Raw genomic sequence first — 18,696 nt, 5'->3', positions numbered from 1 at the left:
TTATAATGTAACAATTTAGGTCCTACAGTGTAACCAATAAAGTGTTGGTGATAACCCAGCGCATCTGGTCGCCGCTGCACCCTCCCTTCGTGTCGCAGCTGATGTTAAAAAAAAGGAGCCCAACCTCGGACATCAAATGATCAAATGATCTGTAACGGAGGCGCCGCCAGAGGGGGACGGGACTGACTCATAACACATTCATATGAGGTGCGTAAGCTTGTGGCACATTAAGAGAGGAGGAGGAGGAGGAGGGGGTGAATACTGTAAATTCCTCCAAAGCCGTGAGGTGCTCTGGGTAGGATTTGGTACAGATCGTGTGCTTGTGCTCTGCGAAGGATGCAACAGGATATTCTGCTCGCACGGGAGAGGTTGCTCTCTTCTCCGTCCCCGTAGTTTGTGGACCGAGGCGCTGGCCTGTTGCTAGGAGACCTTTTGACAGCTGGGAGCTTTTTTTTTCTTCTTTTCTTCAAAGTGACACTTAATGCACTAAGGGTGTCTGCTTATCTGGCAACCCAAACCTTCCCTCCCCCTCCTCCTCAATTCAGCTCCCTCGCGCGCTTTTCGTGCGTAAATCCTAATTGTCTTCTGTGCGTAAAAGACAACATTTGCACTGTGGTCGTTTTCGGTCAGGAGATTACAGTGTTTTGCAGGGAACAATGGCCTAGTTGTTGTGATTATCAGATCCTAAATTTATCCGCCTTCCGGACGTGTTTAACCTCTCCCACAGCTCATTTTTTCACTTGGTAAGATCATTTTTAGATATATGTTATGAAAACCTTGTAATCTAATAGCACTGAAGACATTTATGGAGACACGGAAATTATGATTTCCAATTTTATTTGCTTTTTTAATTATAATTATTATTCCTGAAAACACCATGTCAGGATCACACGTTTTTAGCATGTGTTCAGCTGGACTCAAGGGTAATGTTAAGTTTTTCCTTCATCACTAAGTAACACTTACCTGTGGCTATACATCTGAAGATCGATAAGTAAACCTCACTGAGGATGACACCTAAACCAGCTGTACACTCGGCTCTATCAAATAAACTGCAAACATACAGAGGCTTGCTTCTGTAAAACAGGTGTATGAGAAGACCCAGGTCAGCTTATTATTTGTACACTAAGCGAGTGGGGTTTCAATCAGAGTATCCAGAGCAGCTTGGATTTCCGAGTGACCTCTCTGTGCTGCTGGACATTATCTGTGGGATATCAAGATTCAGGTGTGTAGCACATTATGTCAAGGTTGTAGCTACACCAGAAGGACTCGGTGTAATTTGGACTCCCAGCTTGTTTAGAGAAGTGCTGACCTTGTTGATTCACTTCACTGAAGCCTAGCTGCCTGTGGCTGTCGCAGTCCCCGGGCTTTACAAGAAAAGGCCTTCAAAGAACAGCTCTAACAATTGTCAAAGTCAACAGTGGGCCTGGCTGAGAGAAGGGAGAAGTCAGCATTAGGCGTAACGTGTGGTAGCATCCCTTCACACGTCGCACAGGAGGCTGTCACATTGTGGCTTTGTTGAGTAGATGGACTGAGTGAAGCTGACATGCTGTTCTGTCCTATCAGGCTGATGTATGTGCCCAGTGAGGAGACTACAGTCCTCAGGAGCCACATAGCACCTCCCCTCCACCTCCATCTTAACTTCCTTTGTAAGAGGGTATGCCTTCTGAACCGAGCCTCAGGTAGGTCCGCACATCTAAAGCTCATGGCAAAAAATAGACAATAACCCTTAAGGAACTGTTACTGTGTATGCACCTCCTGTGGCTTATCAGGAGGTAGAGCGGGCTGTTCATTGATTGGAAGGATGGTGGTTTGGTGTACGCATGTATGGGTGAATGTAGCTACTGGTGTAACAGTGCTTTGAGTGGTCAGCTAGACTAGAAAAATGTTATGTTAATGAGAATCCAAACACAGAATCAACTGACAGTTTCAAACAATGCTGACATTATTCACTTCTTTATTTTAAGCTGAGAAAGATCTATTTAGGATCGATTTGTTGTTCAATAACCGTGTTTGGAGAGCGCAGGCTCTACTAGCTTTCTCTATCTTTCTCTCTCTCCTGGACTGTCCATTCAGTGTCTTTTTTTTAATCTAACTTAATATATGGATGTTGACAAGGTTACATGAGAGACAATCCACCTATCTACCCAAGAGCCCAACCCGTTGTACCAAACCTACTTACTAAGCCTTCAAAAACAGGTCACAGTTGTATTTTCTTTTAGTTTAATCAAATAGAAGGAAACAGCTTTTTATTGTGTTATCAGGGAGTCTTTTTTTTAGCAGCAGGACGCTGCACGTGGGATTTACTTGGAAAAAGAACTCCAGCATCTACACTGATTGCTTCATTACCTAGCCTTCCGACTCTGTGGTTTATTTATATGTTTAATAGTTTTTGGACACTAATGAAGCTCGGCGGCAGGGAGAAATAATCAAGTGTTGATTTTGGCCTTTTCAAGAAATAAGAATATGTTGCAACAAACTATTTTCAAACTGAAATCTACTTTTAGCCTTTTAAAGCCAGCATATATGGCATCGTAACATTTCTGACTGTTGCAGTCCTTGCAGTGGTACTTTAAGAGTAAACATTGGTGTACTTTAAATGTTAAAGCTGTTTTACACATCATACTTGGTTAATTAGAGAAAAAATAACCTCTGATAACATTATTTCTTTATTTTTTTGTGAGCTGGTAAATTGCAACTTTTGTAACACAAACAAAATATGACACACTGTAAAATGTAGGACACAGATTCTTTTGCAAGATGACCCATTCTGAGGGCAGTTTAGCCACTTTCTTCTTGTTGTATTGCTTTAGTTTTCACCATTCGGCTAACAGTATATGACGTTTTTGTCCTAATATTTTAATTTCATCCTTATACTCTCTTCTTGGAATGCAAAAACCTTTTACTTTAAATTATTATGGCAATTCCCCCCCCCCCCCCAAACTACCAAACAAACAACCTGAGTCATCATTCATCCTACCTCAATCCCAGAGGCATTAACGCATCCGCCCACACACACGCCCATTATTTCCTCTGTCTTACACCCCATCACCATGAAGGTGACAGAGTAAGCCTCTTGGCAGGCAGCATAATTTAAAGTGATGGCCGGGACTGGAAGTGGACATAGATGGATTTGGGTGGACAGACTGGCTTATGAATGGATATAAGCGGAGAGGGACTGAGGATGAGTTGGAAAATGGGGTATATTTGCTGCTACATGGATCCTCAGCTTTCTGCCAGTCGGGAAAACTCATTTTGACATGTTCTGTGGTCAGCGCGTTTATCCTATCAGCTAAACTGTGAGATAGACGCTGATGGGTAGGAAGTGCTGTTTTTGTAAGGGTGGGGGAATGGCAAAAATGTAAATCATGGCAAATTTAGTCACTTGTCTAAATTTCTGATGCAATTTTAACAATGGAAAATAAAGATAACTGAATAAGGGGTGTATGCACTTATGAATGTGTTTGTATCTTGTGGGTGGGACTGATTGAAGGGTTTTAGGCTATTTGATTATATTATTCAAATTATTGCTAGTCCTGTGGATGTTTATATTTAATATTTTGCAGCCTGGTTAATCTTTTGGGTGTACCTGCTCAGGGACTGTAGATGGAAATAAACTAGTAGCGCGATCTGATAAACAGCACCCTTTCTCTTATGAGATCAGTGTTTTTGTGCCTAGTCTTTGATAATCCATCTCATAAACTCATATTTTATTCACAATAGAACATAGAAAACACATCAAATGTTTACATTGGGACATTTTACTATTTCATGAAAATGTTAGCCCGTTTTGACTTTAGCAACACGTCTCCAAAAAGTTGGGACGGGCATCCCGAAAGGCTGGAAAACTAAGTGTTACAGAAAAACAAACCAACTGGAGGAACATTTAGCAGCTTAGCGGGTCATCTGGCAACAGGTCAGTGACATGAGGTTCACCATTCTGCAAAAACCTGTGTCTACATATTGTGGAACAAATTCAGAATAATGTGCCTTGATGAAAAATTGCAAAGACTTCAAATATCTGATCATCTTCAGTGAATATGATGAAATCTCTGTGTTCAGGGGACAAGGTTGAAAATGAATACAGGAAGCCCTGACGTACCAATGCATTAAACGCTTTCTTAAAAGTTTAACTATTTGATATGTTCTGTGTGTTTTATTGTGAGTGAAACATGAGTATGAGATTTTGCACATTTTTGTTCACATTTTACACAGCATCCCAGATGTTTTGGAAATTCACTTATATTTGTGCATTCACAGAAAGGGATGCTTTGCCACTGTTTTATCATAAATGAAAATATGGGACAAGCTTATGTGCCAATAATGATACTAACCAGAAAAGTTAAAGCATGACCAAAGTCTTTACATTTAATTCTGAGAGGGCTAATGAATGTTGTAGATAACAAATAATGTAATTATAAAGCCGATATAATAACCTCATGGAGGCAACAAATGCCTCACTAGAGAAAAAGCCAAGGATGAATGATTACAATTTATCACCTGAGAATCACTAATGTTCAAAAAGCCACGCTAAATTCTAGGTACAGGGACATTAAATTCATATTAATATGGACTGGACTGGCATGTAGATAGCACTTTTCTGGTCTGACTGCTCGAACCATTCTACTCTATAAGCCACATTTAGCTTTTTCACACACTAATTAATGCAGCACTTAAAGACACACCTCCAGCCATTTTTAGAACCACTAATTAACCTAGCATGCATGTCTTTGGAGTGTGTAAGTAAGCTGGAGTACCCAAGGAAACAGGAGCAGGCAAACAAGCTAAACAGGCCCCAGATAATCAGGAGATTTAAACCAACTGCACCACCATGCTGCCAAATTATTCAAAAATGTCTTCATCCTCTGGGTTTTGTGGTCACTTCTAGAGAGTTTTATGGCAGAAAACCAACAGTTCCGTATAGTTCAGTAAAAAACAAGAAAAATCAGCCTAACGGTGGTGGAAGAGAAAAAATAGGGCATCGTCAATAAGAGTAATCCTGTGTGGACTAATAATAGTTTTAGCACGTCTGACGTTTATAGTAGTTGTCGATACGTGTCTGAACCCCAATAGTAAAGTAATCAATGGATACTGATATAGTTGCAGTGGTGTGGTAAAAGGTAGAGGAAACTGGGTTAAGACATACTTTATGTATGGATAATAATGATACAGCAAGCAACGTTAGCTTGCTGTAGTTCCTTAGCTTAATTCTTGGAGTGTGTGTGAGAGCATTTCATTTCAGTTATTTGGTGTGATTTTCACCACTGGACATGGGGTAAAAAGTTATGATTTTTCATGTATTTGCTGTGTACATTACATATATTTTAAAAAAAATAGAGAATTTTGTTAAGGTAGGTGTTTTACATGGATATATGTTACTATTGTGCTGTCAAGGTGGTTAAAATGAATGGAATTGTTTAGATTTATTGCAAATGTTTGCTCACAGAAATGTCTTAATTTATTTTAATCCATCTGTGGTAAAGGATAAATTGTTATTGCTTATTATCATTAGGGCAAAATCTTTGTCTTACCTAGTAAATCCACTAAAATCCAACATCTGTTTTGTATGTCTGTGTGTTGTACAGCAGTAGGGAGATGCTGACAGGACAGAGGCTCTGCCAGTCAAAGTCGCACCAGGATTCGGTCCTCTCTGCCCTCAACCAGCAGAGGAAGGATGGCCTGCTGTGTGATGTCACTCTGGTTGCCGGTGAGCAGAAGTTCCACGCCCACAAAGCCGTCCTAGCAGCGTGCAGCGATTACTTCAGGGTGAGTCTAGTTAATGTTAGAGATCTCAAAAATAATTGATCCCGCCAATAAATGAAGTGTTTGGTTGGAAAATTGGTCATGTTTGCAAGCCCACATGGTATATTATATGTCACACCAACTGCTACACGTCTTTCACTAACCCACCTGGAACGAGCCCGAGTGTTTGATACCTTTTAAGCCACATACGTTGCTTTAGCTAGGCTTGTGCTGTCAGACAGCCAGGCAGGAGATTTCCTCAGATGGGCCGCACAAGGAAAAGTGCACACATGAGATTTAATTCAGGGACACCGCGCAGATTAGAAGGTAGAAATTAATCCCTGTTGAAAATGATAGGCAGATTAAATATGTCCAAGTTGCCCGGGGATTATTCCTCCCGTGTGTGTGTGTTTGTAGGGTTTTTTTTTTTACTTCTGTCTGAAGAGAGTCGAGGGTGGGCGAGTCACACTCCTCTCCTCCTTTTGTTCATCCTCTTCACATTTGTTCTCCTTTTGTTCTTCGGCTCCTTTTTTAAATGCCGCTCTTTCAAGTCCCAGCTGAGCCGAGCAACACTGTTGTTCCAGCGCTCGGATTATTAGATCAGCCTGCTACAGTAAGCAAGAAAAACTCACTCCGCTCCTCTGTTCCTCTGGAGCAGCCTAACAACATTATGTTCATTTTGTCATCTGACTCCACCGCTGGGTTTCATTTACTTCATTTACTGAGGAGATGAAGGGGCCTTGTGTGGGGAATAGCAACTGTGTTTTCCCCCTCGTTCCACGTCTCAGTCTTCTCACACTCAGGCAAACACCTGCAGTGATTAGAACACATTATATAGTCCAGCGGGCATGAGGGATTGTAATGAAATACCTGACCAAGCACGAGTTGTGTACCTGGAACTTGTCCTGAATGTGTCACCTGCCTCTTCCAGTCCCATCACATTACTAAGACGTCTGGACAGCTTGGCGAGATACAGCCACAATCAGTCACACCAGCCTCACAAGCACACCGCTGTCAGCGAGAAAGTACCCACACACAAAATGTTGTCTGTTCGCCCATCAGTTAGGAAGGAGCCTTTACCAAAAAACAGTCACTATTTTCAATAGAAATGTCACAAACTACACTAAGTAAAAGTCATATATTGCTTTGTGACAACACTATTTAAAAGACTGATCGGTATTTCCTGTAGATCATTTATAGACGATCAATCCTCTGTCTAATCCAATATAGCTCGATTTGATAATGGCATCTGATGTAAGTTGATCCCTGTGAGGAAGTTGGTGCGTGGGGATTCAATGTATACTGTGCTATTTGTAGCAAGCTGTGGAATAAGTGGAAATAGATTCACTGCTGCATACAAAATTGAAAGTTTGTGAATTCCCCTTTCAGGTATTTATAGTAGCAACAGCCTATTTATTTTTTTCTTCTGAATACTTTAGAAAAGGAGTTTGCAGGTACTACTGTGGCACTGATGTCGCATTAGGCAGTTGCATTGTTTATTATATATATCCGGACTGCATGCACAGAGGTACAACACACTATATGGACTGCCTATGGAAAGAGTTGAGCTCTGTTTAACTGAGCTGTATTGATTTCATTTATGAGAATTTGACACTGTTGGGTCTGTGATTCCACAGGCCCCGCGGGTTTAGAGACTTATTCCCGTTAACGAAGCAAGACGAACAGCAATCGATCGATTTTACTTGCTAGCAATGGAGGCTGGTCCACCAGGCTCTTGGAGCTGAACGCTCCTCACCTGTTTCCTAGCCAACTTCAAATAAACAGCCTTCCTTGCAGCCTTTTTATTGAATACAGTTACAGTTTACACAGGCACCACCCATTGTAACACCCCCTGTGGTGTGTCGGGCCCTTGTATGTGTGTGTATGCATGTGCGAGAATGTGTGTGTGTGTGTAGGTGCCTGTGAGTGTGTGTGCTTGTGTTTGGGGGTGCATTTGTGTGACCTCCTGCTCACCAAAGGGTCATAAAGGCAGGAAGTTTACTAAACAAGAAAACAGAACCTTCACATAGGATGTGTCCCTATAATAAAACACTGCAGCCTCCCCCACCATTCAACAGGCTGGGGAGGGGGTCAGAAACAAAGGAATGTCTTTGATCATACAGTTTGAACCAAGACTTACAAATTTAAGTACAATAATGGCAACATTTAACAATTTGACTCCAACAGACACAAGCCTGAAATGTTCTTTTCTTTAAAGCTGTAGGTAGAACACCAAGTCAGAAAGGTGAAAGCATATCCGCCTGTATCTCAATCCTGAGGATTTATGAAAATATATAATATAATAGTATAGCTCTATATTATTTTTAGATGAGACCATTTCCAATAAAAATATTAGACCAATGGAACAATTTACAGTCGTGTGAAAAGTATTTACAAACCTCTTTGCAGCTCTGTTTTTCTTTATTAGCAGCCATTAGCTGATAATCAGCAACTGTGAGCACCTCTACAAATGCAAAAGTTTTGGCTGTTTCCTGGTTTGGAGGATCTTAACACAATCCTAAACTCTTCCCAGGAGTGTATGTCCCAGAACATTTATTTTAAGCTCAGACTAAACAATGCTCAAAATACTGCAAAAGTCCTAAGAGCTAAATGTTAGACTATACTATACAGGCCTCACTGAGCATATTAATATTAAAGTTCTTGAAAATATAATTTGATAAAGACTCAACAAGAATGGCTTAAAGTGTTGCCAGGAGAAAGTCAACAAGACAATGGTCTCAAGCACAGTAACAAGTCTATAACAGAACAGCTGAAAAAAAAAAAAATCAAGGTGCTGCAGACGTCAACCTGACTGGAATACTGTGCTATGCATATATAAATACCCACTAACCTCAGTGTACTGCATTATTGTAAAGAAGTATGGGGCAAAACTGTATCACTTATCAACTTTTTCTAAAGGTGCTTCTACAAACTACAGAGTGATGCAGTGCACTTAAATTTTAATGTGACTGCATTTAAAAACATAACGTACATTTATCAATTACAGTGGTATATAAGTTATGTATTATTTGAAAACTCAAGATTCAAATAAAGAATTTTGAATCTTGAACATTAAAAATGTAAAGATGCAGTTGAATCATAACTACAAGGTCTTTCTTTATAAAGTAGAAAGGAGAACAGAGTGGCTGTCAAGAATAAACAAACTGTTGCTCTTAATCATCTGTTTATTTATAGCAATCAAAGTTCAGATAGGAACACTATAGTAAAAAAATACATTTATTTTAATCTTCAGGAATTTATGTTATTATCCTTTATTTATCCAGGTGAAAAAGTCTCATTGAGGTTAAAATGTCATTTTCAAGAGAGACGTGGGCAATAGGGCAGCAAAAGTTACAATTTGATGGCATGGGCAACTTCCCAGCCCTTCCATGTGCACTGGCACAGAATTGGGCTGGATTCAAGGACACAGACAGATTAAGTCAAATGCAGCATTAAACTGTGTTCATGACTCAGGATATAGAGTGGGTTGTCTGCCTATCAGAAAGTCAGTGAATTGGTCCCTGGCTCCTCCGGTCTGCATGTTGAAGTATCCTCAAACAAGATACTGAACCTCAAGCACTTTGTAAGTATCGATACCAGTCCATCCAAAACAGGAGCTGTGGGTTGCAGAGTGGCGTGCAGATGAAAAAATGTGCTCCATATGAGATTTGCCAATTATATATAGGGATGGGCTATCGTTTAGGTTTTATCCGATACCAGTACCAAACCGGTACTTTTGAAACGGTGCCGGTGCTTAAACAGTGCTCGAACTGGTGCTTAAAGAATGTAGAACCCAAACTTTGTCCAAAAACCTCTCATGTTTAGCTGTTTTTTTGTAAAAAGATAACAATGTTAGCCTTTTCTGCAGCTATAGGGCATATATGGTATCACTCTTGGTTGGAAGCAGTGCTTAATCAATGGAAAAAACACCAATTTTGTCTAAAAACCTCTCATGTTTAGCTGTTTCCCAGCGCTTTGGGTTCCTTAGGGACTAGTAAAGCGCTATACAAATACAGGCCATTTATCATTTTGACCGCTTCGCCTTGGGCATTTTTAATCTGTAGCTCTGCTCTAAAAGAACATACGTACCTGGGCCCGCCTACTACGCTTGCAAAGGTAAAATGATTGGCTAGAATCCAAAGTGTATGACATCTCAGGAAAAAAAAAGCACCGAAATAAACTACCGTTTATGTCAGAACTGGTGCCACAATGGCACCGGATACCGGTACCCATCCCTAATTATATATCAGCTGATATCCTGGGTTTGTGGTGAGCTTTCCTTTATGTTGTGCTCTGTGAGCACTATGCATCTAAATCCAATCACAAAATCACCACGCAGTTTACCATAGAAATGCTGACCATGTTTATTTCTTTCTACTGAGGCAGTTAAGGACAGGAAGGTTGAATTAACAAATGAATGGTTTTCACAAGTTTTTGTGCACAGTCTTAAGTAAAATTAAGTAAGTACTCTGAATCCTTGTAAACTTTCCTCATTTCTTGGCACCAAGAACGAGAGCAGTTGGCAGATTCAGTTCAAATGTACTGATACACACATTGGTCTTTAAAAAGCTTAACAGCTGAGCCTCTGGCAATTTAACAGATTGCAGCAGTTATGGAACAAACATTCCAATTAAACTTTACCAAGCAGTACCAAAGTGTAAACATGTCTCGTTTAATACTATTTTCTCTGATCTAAAGGTCCCGGCAACATAGGAACATAGGAAAATTCCAGAAAAATCCAAAGAAGAACAAACAAATGCAGTCTGAAAGGTTTATAAGAAAATTCCACTGGACACTCACAAAGCAGAAACACAGATTAAGTTGGAGAATGTCTTCCTAAATGGGATATTGTTGTTGTATATGAAACTACTCCACTTTTTTTTTAATTACTGTGCACGTTCATCATAAAGGTAGCCAGGTAGAGGGCAGAACTAATTTCTTTTCAAAGTATTGGAAGACCGTCATACATTTTTAATGTAAAATTCAGTTAAAACAAAAAGAAGACATTTTTGTTTCTCTATTATAAGATAAGAATCAGTGTAAAATAGAAATATTAAAGTGAAGAGCCCCAAAAAGCAAAATCATCCATTTACCAAATACATTCAACTTTTCTTTTTGGTCTTTTCTAATAAACATACTTGCAAGTGTAGTCTCCTTCCCTGGAGATAAACCACTACTTTTCTCAGACTGAATACTGTAATTTTTCACTGGGTGCGTGAGGAAGTCACGAGTCCTCTATGGTATGATCGGCCAAGCAGGCACACACAAATTTTGCCAGCGGGTCAGGCTAACTGCAACGCTACACCCCCACTGCAGCAGTGTGTGAAACGACTGCAGCGAGTGTGGCTCTGTGGCGCAATGTGTCTCTGCGATGGATCTATATCCCAAATCAGGGTAGCCATCCGTCACCACCAGCGCTCCCTGAGCTCCTTCACCAAGGTCAGGAGCGCTCATGCTGAAGGCACACAACTCTATGAGCACTTCTCAGGGTGCCCTGTCTCTGTCTATCGTAGGCAGTCTATATTGTTTGTCCTCCACTCTTTACTTCCTGCTTGTGTCTCAATGCTTTTTTGTGTGTGTTTTATGTTCTTGCAGACACTGACCAAAGCTCAGCCACTATCACATCCCGGGTGGTGGATCAACAAGACTGAGCTTTGAAGACAGATACGCAGACACTGGTTTAAAACTCAGCGCAACCCATTTCTCACATCATGCTCACAATACAGAAGGGCCATTTGCCAGAGAAGGGGGTGGGCGTTGGTGTCTGGTGAAAGTTCATGTGTGCTATGAATCAGGGAAAGCCACATTCATTATAAGCGAAATGAATGTGGCTTTCACAACAGAAGGAGATCCTGCGATAACCAGGCAGCCCGAGGGCTTTTGAAGCTTAAAATGCTGTCACACACCAGAGTCTCAGTAGAGATAGAGTGGAGCGACCGTATTGCACATTGCACTGTGATTAAAAAGATACTTTAAAATTGCAAGTTAGCTAAGATCACTATCCTGAAAAGCAAGGAAACTGTGGATACAGAAACAGCTGGAATTAATTTTCAAAAGCGGTTTAGTGGTGCTGTTTGTGCCATTACAGGAGAAACATTGAGACACCACACTTAAAGATGGTATAACGTTACTCTAGCTCAGAACTCAGGTGACAGGTAGCAGATGATCGTCATCATGGCCATGCTTGACCTGTAAAACTCCTTCTCTCTCTCTTCCCCTCAACACTGCTGCGCACTGCTGGTTGGCCATGATCAATAGCCCTGTCATCCCTTCATGGTGTGACACCAATCAATAGCTTTGATTAGCGAGCAGCAAGGTGGACTCACACACAGCAGGGCCAGACTGCAGATGCTGTGTCCACGGCTTTGATTTCACATGGAGTTTGACATGTACTGTGCTCGTGCACATGTGTGTGTGTGTGTGTGTGAGACAGGACGAGGGAAAGACAGAGGGGTATAACAGAAAGTACTGATTGTGCTATTTCTTTCTGTTGACCTTCAGAGCCAAGGCAGGTAAATCAATACGAAAAGGGTTCTAGGATGCTGCGTCTGGCAGGTTTTGATTAACTATCAAGCTGTTTTTTTGTTTTGTTTTTTTCTCAGTGTGTCGTAACCTCCAGATATTTATATGATGAACCTCCAGAGCCACGTCTGAAAGACTGGAGAAACAAATGTGAATGGTTGTGATCACTGGACTTTTTCTAATACAGTATTATATGTGTTTGCTTCTTTTATTTCAACAAAGAAAGAAAATGCCACATGAAATATGTGCGATGTAATGTTCCCTCAGCTGACCTCCATGTTTTGGCTCTGTGTCATTAGGCCATGTTCAGCCTGTGCATGGTGGAGAGCGAGGCAGATGAAGTGACTCTGCAGGGAGTGACCAGCGTTGGACTGAAGCACGCTTTAGATTTCGCTTACACTGGACAGGTGAGTTTGAGCCATCGTGAGCAAACTGACAAAAAAACCCAAAACAACAACAACATTTGCAGAGATGGAAATGCTGTCGACAGAAAATCTCATGAAAAGAAATCACAGTACACCACACAGAAATTTTTAGATTAATATCCAGAAAGTTATTTATCAGTACATATCATTACATTTGCTAAACTGTGGGTGAACGTCCACTACTACTGTTAAATTGTTCTGATGTATCATTAGGTTTAGCAACCAAGTTCTCTGCCAGGTGACATAGTTTGTTGACTCTGATTTATTGAATCCTTATTTGGCTGCCTAATCAGCCTTACTTTCTACACTGTTTCAAGGCTAAGCTACATTGCCTGATCCCATTTGCCTGATTGGCAGTTTCATCTCATTTGGATGTTTAGGCCTGCTCAATTGATCAGCCTTCGTTGCTTTAAATTTGCAACCTCTCTGGAATGAAATGCTTTAACCTGTAGTGCAAGAAATAATATACATGTTTTTAATATAAAAATATACAGTAATAACGCAAGCATCTCTTTTGCATGTGTGGTGAACCCCCATAATAACCGGTGTTTCACTGTATATAAAAAATGGTGCTACGTGCAGTCCCCTTTTTTTTGCAGTCACGATTGCACTTTTAAGTTCAGGACTATACAGGACTGCAATTTAATGCAGCCATTCTGTGCCTGTGTGTCCTTTGAGCAGGGTTCTTCACTTCACTTTGACAATTCTCAAAGTGAAGAGTGCCGTGTCCCACTTAAAAACCAGAAAATGCCGTGTCCCACTAAAAAATCAGAAAATCTCCTGGGGCTCACCCAAACTTAAATCTTCACTCTAATGAAAATACAAGAGAAAGTGATGTATTTCCTTGACTGTTTTATTCAGGAAACATAAACAACACAGGCCTTTGGCTATAAATCACCACTCATCCATATGTAAAGTGTTAAAGCCCATGTGTGACCCACCTGCCACTGGGACACAAATTTCAATACAAGAGTAAGTAAATTTAGGTCAGAGCAAGGAGTAATATCACAAACTAACGGCCTCTTATTACCAGTTTTAATTCACTTTTTATCTAAACAAATTCATTTACATATATAATTATGCAACTGTAAATAATTTCACACTGAATTTCTGTTATTACTACAGCCTACCTGCAGTACCGGCCCCCACTTTGGAATTCACTTTGTTAAAAAGATACTTCTGTTAAACCCTTTGAGTTAAAGCTGAAAGTCTGGACTTCAGTCACATCTTGACTGTTTGACTGATACAAAATCCATCCATTTTTTTAATATACAGTCCTAGAAAACAAGTAAATGGGCTGGCTAGCAGCAATCTCTGAGATGCAAGTTATGTTTGTTTTCCCTACTGTTCACTGAAATACACCATATAAAGACAACATAAACACTCACGTGGTTTAGCAAATTTATTTAGCCAAGCTAACCAAGCTATATAAGCAAGCACAGTGCAGCTACTCAGCATGCTAAGCTAACCAGCATGTTCTTAGTACTGGCAGACAGTAGCCAAACACTAAACTAACTCCCTCAGCTAGCATAGCAGCACGCAACATAACTGGCTAACAAGCTATGAAGAATATTTGCAGAATTGATTCCAGTGCTGTTCTTCTTTGATATATACACTTTACATGTACATGTATATTGTTGTTTAAGGAGCTTGGAAAGAAAAGCGTCTGGACTTCTTAGAGTTGCTTGAAGACGTTTCACCTCTCATCCGAGAAGCTTCTTCAGTTCTAAGGGTCAAATGGTGGATGTGGGTCACAATCAGCCAGGGTTTCGGGTGAGCTCATTGTGAAACCTGGCACCACCCTATCATGTGATTTCCTGAGGTCAGATGGCCCAGGATGTGAGTGGACGTTAAGGCCTCTTTGACTCCCATCACCCTCTGGAACACAAACTTGGAGTAATTAGGACCCTACACCACCGGGCAGAACATGTTCCCTCTAAGCTTGAAGGGGAAAAGAAGGAACACACACATGTAAAGGAAGCACTTAAAACATGCGGTTATCCTAATTGGGCGTTCATAAAGTCAGCAAAGAGGCACAGAAAAGAAGATCAGACACCAGCGAGGGAGGATAAGAAAAACAGACGCAACAACATCGTCATCCCCTATGTAGCCAGTGTATCAGAGAAACTCAGGAGAGTTTTCTCCAAGCATGACATCCCGGTGTACTTCAGACCCAGCAACACACTCAGACAGAAACTGGTTCACCCGAAAGACAAAACTCCTAAACACAAACTTAACAATGCGGTGTATGCTGTACAGTGCAGCGAGGAAGGCCCAGACCTCTACATTGGAGAGACCAAACAGCCACTTCACAAGCGCATGGCACAACATAGAAGAGCCACCTCCACGGGACAAGACTCAGCAGTCCATCTGCATCTAAAGGACAAAGGTCACTCTTACGAGGATGCCAATCTTCACATTTTGGACAGAGAGGACAGATGGTTTGAAAGAGGAGTGAAAGAAGCCATTTACGTCCACTGTGAGCGACCATCCATCAACAGAGGCGGTGGTTTATAACACCAACTGTCTGCCATCTATAATCCATTTTTGAGTTCCCTTCCCAGACGCCTTAACGTCCACTCACACCCTGGGCCATCTGACCTCAGGAAATCACATGATAGGGTGGGGCCAGGTTTCACAATGAGCTCACCCAAAACCCTGGCTGATTGTGACCGACACCCACTTTCACACCTTGGCTCATGTGATTAGGTAGAGGATCATCAGGGGGTCCTTTGTCCCTCTTTGGGGGGAAACTCCCACTGGGTTTAAATCTGGGACTCTCCACCATTTGACCCTTAGAACTGAAGAAGCTTCTCGGATGAGAGGTGAAACGTCTTCAAGCAACTCAAAGAAGTCCAGACGCTTTTCTTTCCAAGCTCCTTAGACTACGATGACCTGGATGACTGAGAACCTTCACAGAACATTGTTGTTTGTTACTAAATATCTTGCTAAACAATTTTTTGCAGTTTGGGACTGTGTTGTCATGCATACCTGTAAATAAGTGTTCATTAAACAGTGATGCTGGTAATTGATTTAAGAATAATGAATGTGTGTATTTATTATTTATGAAAATCAGTTTTTACTGTATCACTATATATGGTGAAATAATAAATAAAAATAAGATAAAAAAAATAATAACATGATAAATGAACACACGTCTGTGTTTTCATATATTAGCAAAGCGAACAAGAACCACGGGCCTGGTTTTTGCTAGTAGTAGAGACGCTGTGGCTGGTCAAAGTAAAGATAAATTTGACTACTTTGAATGCCAGAGGGTTATCTGTCAAAGAGCATTATGTAGTTCATAAGCTGACCAAGATGATGTTAGTAGATTAAAAAGCCTATGTACTAGCTATATTTTATAATTAAATGGGAGTAGAAAAACAGCATACAAATTTGAAATACTCAAATACTGTACATTTACTTTAAAGCTGAAAATAAGTTAATATTCTATCAGTGCCAAATATGTCACAAAACTAAATAAAAACATGGATTCTGCAGATTACCTCTTTAATCTCAGCAGCATAAGCTCCTACCGCTGGATGATGGAGTGTGCAGGTGCTTCATCAGATTTTTACTATGAACTGGCCCCTGCCCTGGCCACTCTGGTCAAAATAAAAACAGAAGAGCACACAATTACATTTCAGTGGTTCTTGTGAGTTCATGTCCTTGTCTTGTCGCCCAGTCAACAAAGAACGAGTGCGTGAGAATTCCTGTAAACCTTTCTTGACATTTTTTGTGCCAATGATTCTTGCTTCACTAAGCTGCCCAGTGGCTTATTTTGTGTACCAAGAGGCCAGGAACTTTGTAATTACTCCTAATTTTATTTCCACAGTGGAAATGAGCAAAGAGTGAGTCGCTTAGCCAGTGTAAGTAGGTCAACAGCAGGCTTGCAAGCCGCCCTGCTTTGGTTGGCTCAGCTCCTGTCTGCCCAGAGGAGATGATAGCAGATGAGATGAGGGCAATAAGCTTACCCCCAGACCGTTAATAATGACCTACTAAAAATCCTTTAGCCACATGTCATAGGCCAGCAGGGTGAAGGAGGAGGCATGCCATCAGTAGCTTCATAGGATTTCTTTTATTTTTTTACTGGCTGCCAACCACAGTGGATCTCTCAATCAATTAAACATCCTGCAGCGCTGCCACAGTTTTATTAGCCACACGTGTACCAGATCACATGGCAGAGGACATGCGTTCTGCCTTACACGCATCTTCTTCCATTTTATATCTCCTCCAGGTGAAAGCTAGTAAGCGGCAAAAACTGCTGGTTTACACAAGAGCTCACTGTACTCCCACACTGAAGCGGGCATGGCGTTATAAAACTGACTTCTGCTGTGTGAGGTAGAGGTGCTCTAACTGTAGTGGGCTTCTGGAGTGGATAGGAGAGCACGATATGAAGAGAGTTCACTTACTGTTATTACAGTCATCATTGCTGCTGCCTGACAGGATGCTGATTGAGTGAAAAAGGGAAAAAATGCGGGGTTTGATGTTTTTGATAGCATGCTTTCCTCAGTTCATAGTGACCGAATAGATGAAGAGGTGCTTGGAAATTAGTTTTTTCAAATCAACATTTTTATCTGCTCTGTTCTGCTGTTTTTTTTTCTTCTCTAGCTCAGTGTGTCTAGATTCTTGTTAATGAAGCGAAAACCACTTGCTATTGCTCTCTGTCTTAATATGTTAAGCTTATGAGGCCCATAGATGGTGTGGCTTGTTAACTGGATTCCTGCCCAGGCCTGGAAGGAAACCATACTGTGATAAATGGGAATGTGCAGATGCAGCTAATTGTGGAGAAGGAGGGTAGAAAAAAAAATCTTATCAGAGCGGCTTGCTGGGAATATTTTCTAAGTGGTTTTATATTATACTATTATAAACAAGTAGCCTGATGATTTCAAATGAAGTGTTTACATGAATCCTAAAGTGGCCAAATAATGCGTTATAATGCAGTGAGAGCAATCATGTAGACTGAATGGACAAACATGCAGTAGAATTAAGTAACACATTTGTATTCAGATCTGCTCATTTTGTTTTTCAGATTCATAAATAATCAGTAGGCTCCAGCAAAATTGATACTCCTGAGGCCTGCTAAACAATGTTCAGTCCATTACTGTGGCAACAGTACCGATGGGTGAGAGAGACAAATGATGAAGTCATTTTTCACACTTTCACTGCTGATGCAGTCACAGCTCTGTGGATATGTAGGGCAGAGCTGCTGAAGGGATTATCAAAGGTTTTGTAGGGTTTTTTTTTTTTTTTTTTTTTTAAACCAATCTAAACTGTGGGACAGGTGATTCCACAGGATGAGGGAGATAGCATGGTGTCTAGTGTGACTGGGTTACGATTTAAGTGATGCCACCCTCTGCGCAGTTCTCCACCCCTACCTGGCTCTGCTCCTAAGAGCTTACGAGAACGAACTGGCTGCGTTGCAGAGCGTTATGTTGCATATGGGTGGGTAATATGGAGGAAACAGAAGGAAGCTTTCAGTGCATAATTTTCATCCGCTGCTCATTTAGCTAAACAGGAAGCATTTTGGCAGAAACTGTGCAGAAATAATTGCCTGAATATGTTGCTGCACTGCGAGGAGAATAATGGCAAATCAAGCACAATGGTCAAGCAGGGTTTTTTTGTTCGTTTCCGCATCATCTGTTGCACTGTCCGAAACATTTTTACATTTAACCAGTGGAAATCAAACTTAGCCCAACTAAAGAGTGAAAATAAGAAAGAATTTACAAATATATATACTTTTTTTTAGTTCTAAGGTTGTATGTGTTAGGACATGAAAAAATAAATCATCTTTTTCTCACATGCTTGATAGCTGGATTAATGTCTCTGGGCTAAAATGCTGTGTTTAGTTTTTATCAAATGTAGCATGGTGCATTATGGATAAATATTAAAGACATTATTCCAGAAATCTTGTGATTTTTTGGAACACATTTTCTGAAATGTTCCAAGAAAATTGTACAGTACAGTACAAAAGTTCAGAAAAAGTCATGACTTGAAAACGACCTAGAGC

At 40.7% G+C, this 18,696-nt stretch overlaps 1 protein-coding gene across 6 annotated transcripts in view; it reads left to right on the top strand.

The window, feature by feature from the left end:
- Positions 1 to 2: 2 nt before the first annotated feature.
- Positions 3 to 18,696, top strand: part of klhl32 (kelch-like family member 32) — a 32,889-nt gene continuing 14,195 nt past the window's right edge. Inside the window, exons 1-4 of one of the 6 annotated variants that reach the window (XM_085178586.1) lie at positions 3 to 207; positions 1,564 to 1,679; positions 5,586 to 5,763; positions 12,561 to 12,668. In XM_085178586.1, the coding sequence (XP_085034712.1) occupies positions 1,657 to 1,679; positions 5,586 to 5,763; positions 12,561 to 12,668 (309 nt within the window). In that variant the 5' untranslated portion in view covers positions 3 to 207; positions 1,564 to 1,656. The other 5 variants (XM_085178583.1, XM_085178585.1, XM_085178588.1 and 2 more) reach the window with 5 other exon arrangements.

This window comes from Neolamprologus multifasciatus, chromosome 11 (genome assembly GCF_963576455.1).
Source record: "Neolamprologus multifasciatus chromosome 11, fNeoMul1.2, whole genome shotgun sequence".
Lineage (NCBI taxonomy): Eukaryota > Metazoa > Chordata > Actinopteri > Cichliformes > Cichlidae > Neolamprologus > Neolamprologus multifasciatus.
Note: the sequence above shows the minus strand (reverse complement) of the source record. Positions and strands in the feature narration are given on the sequence as shown.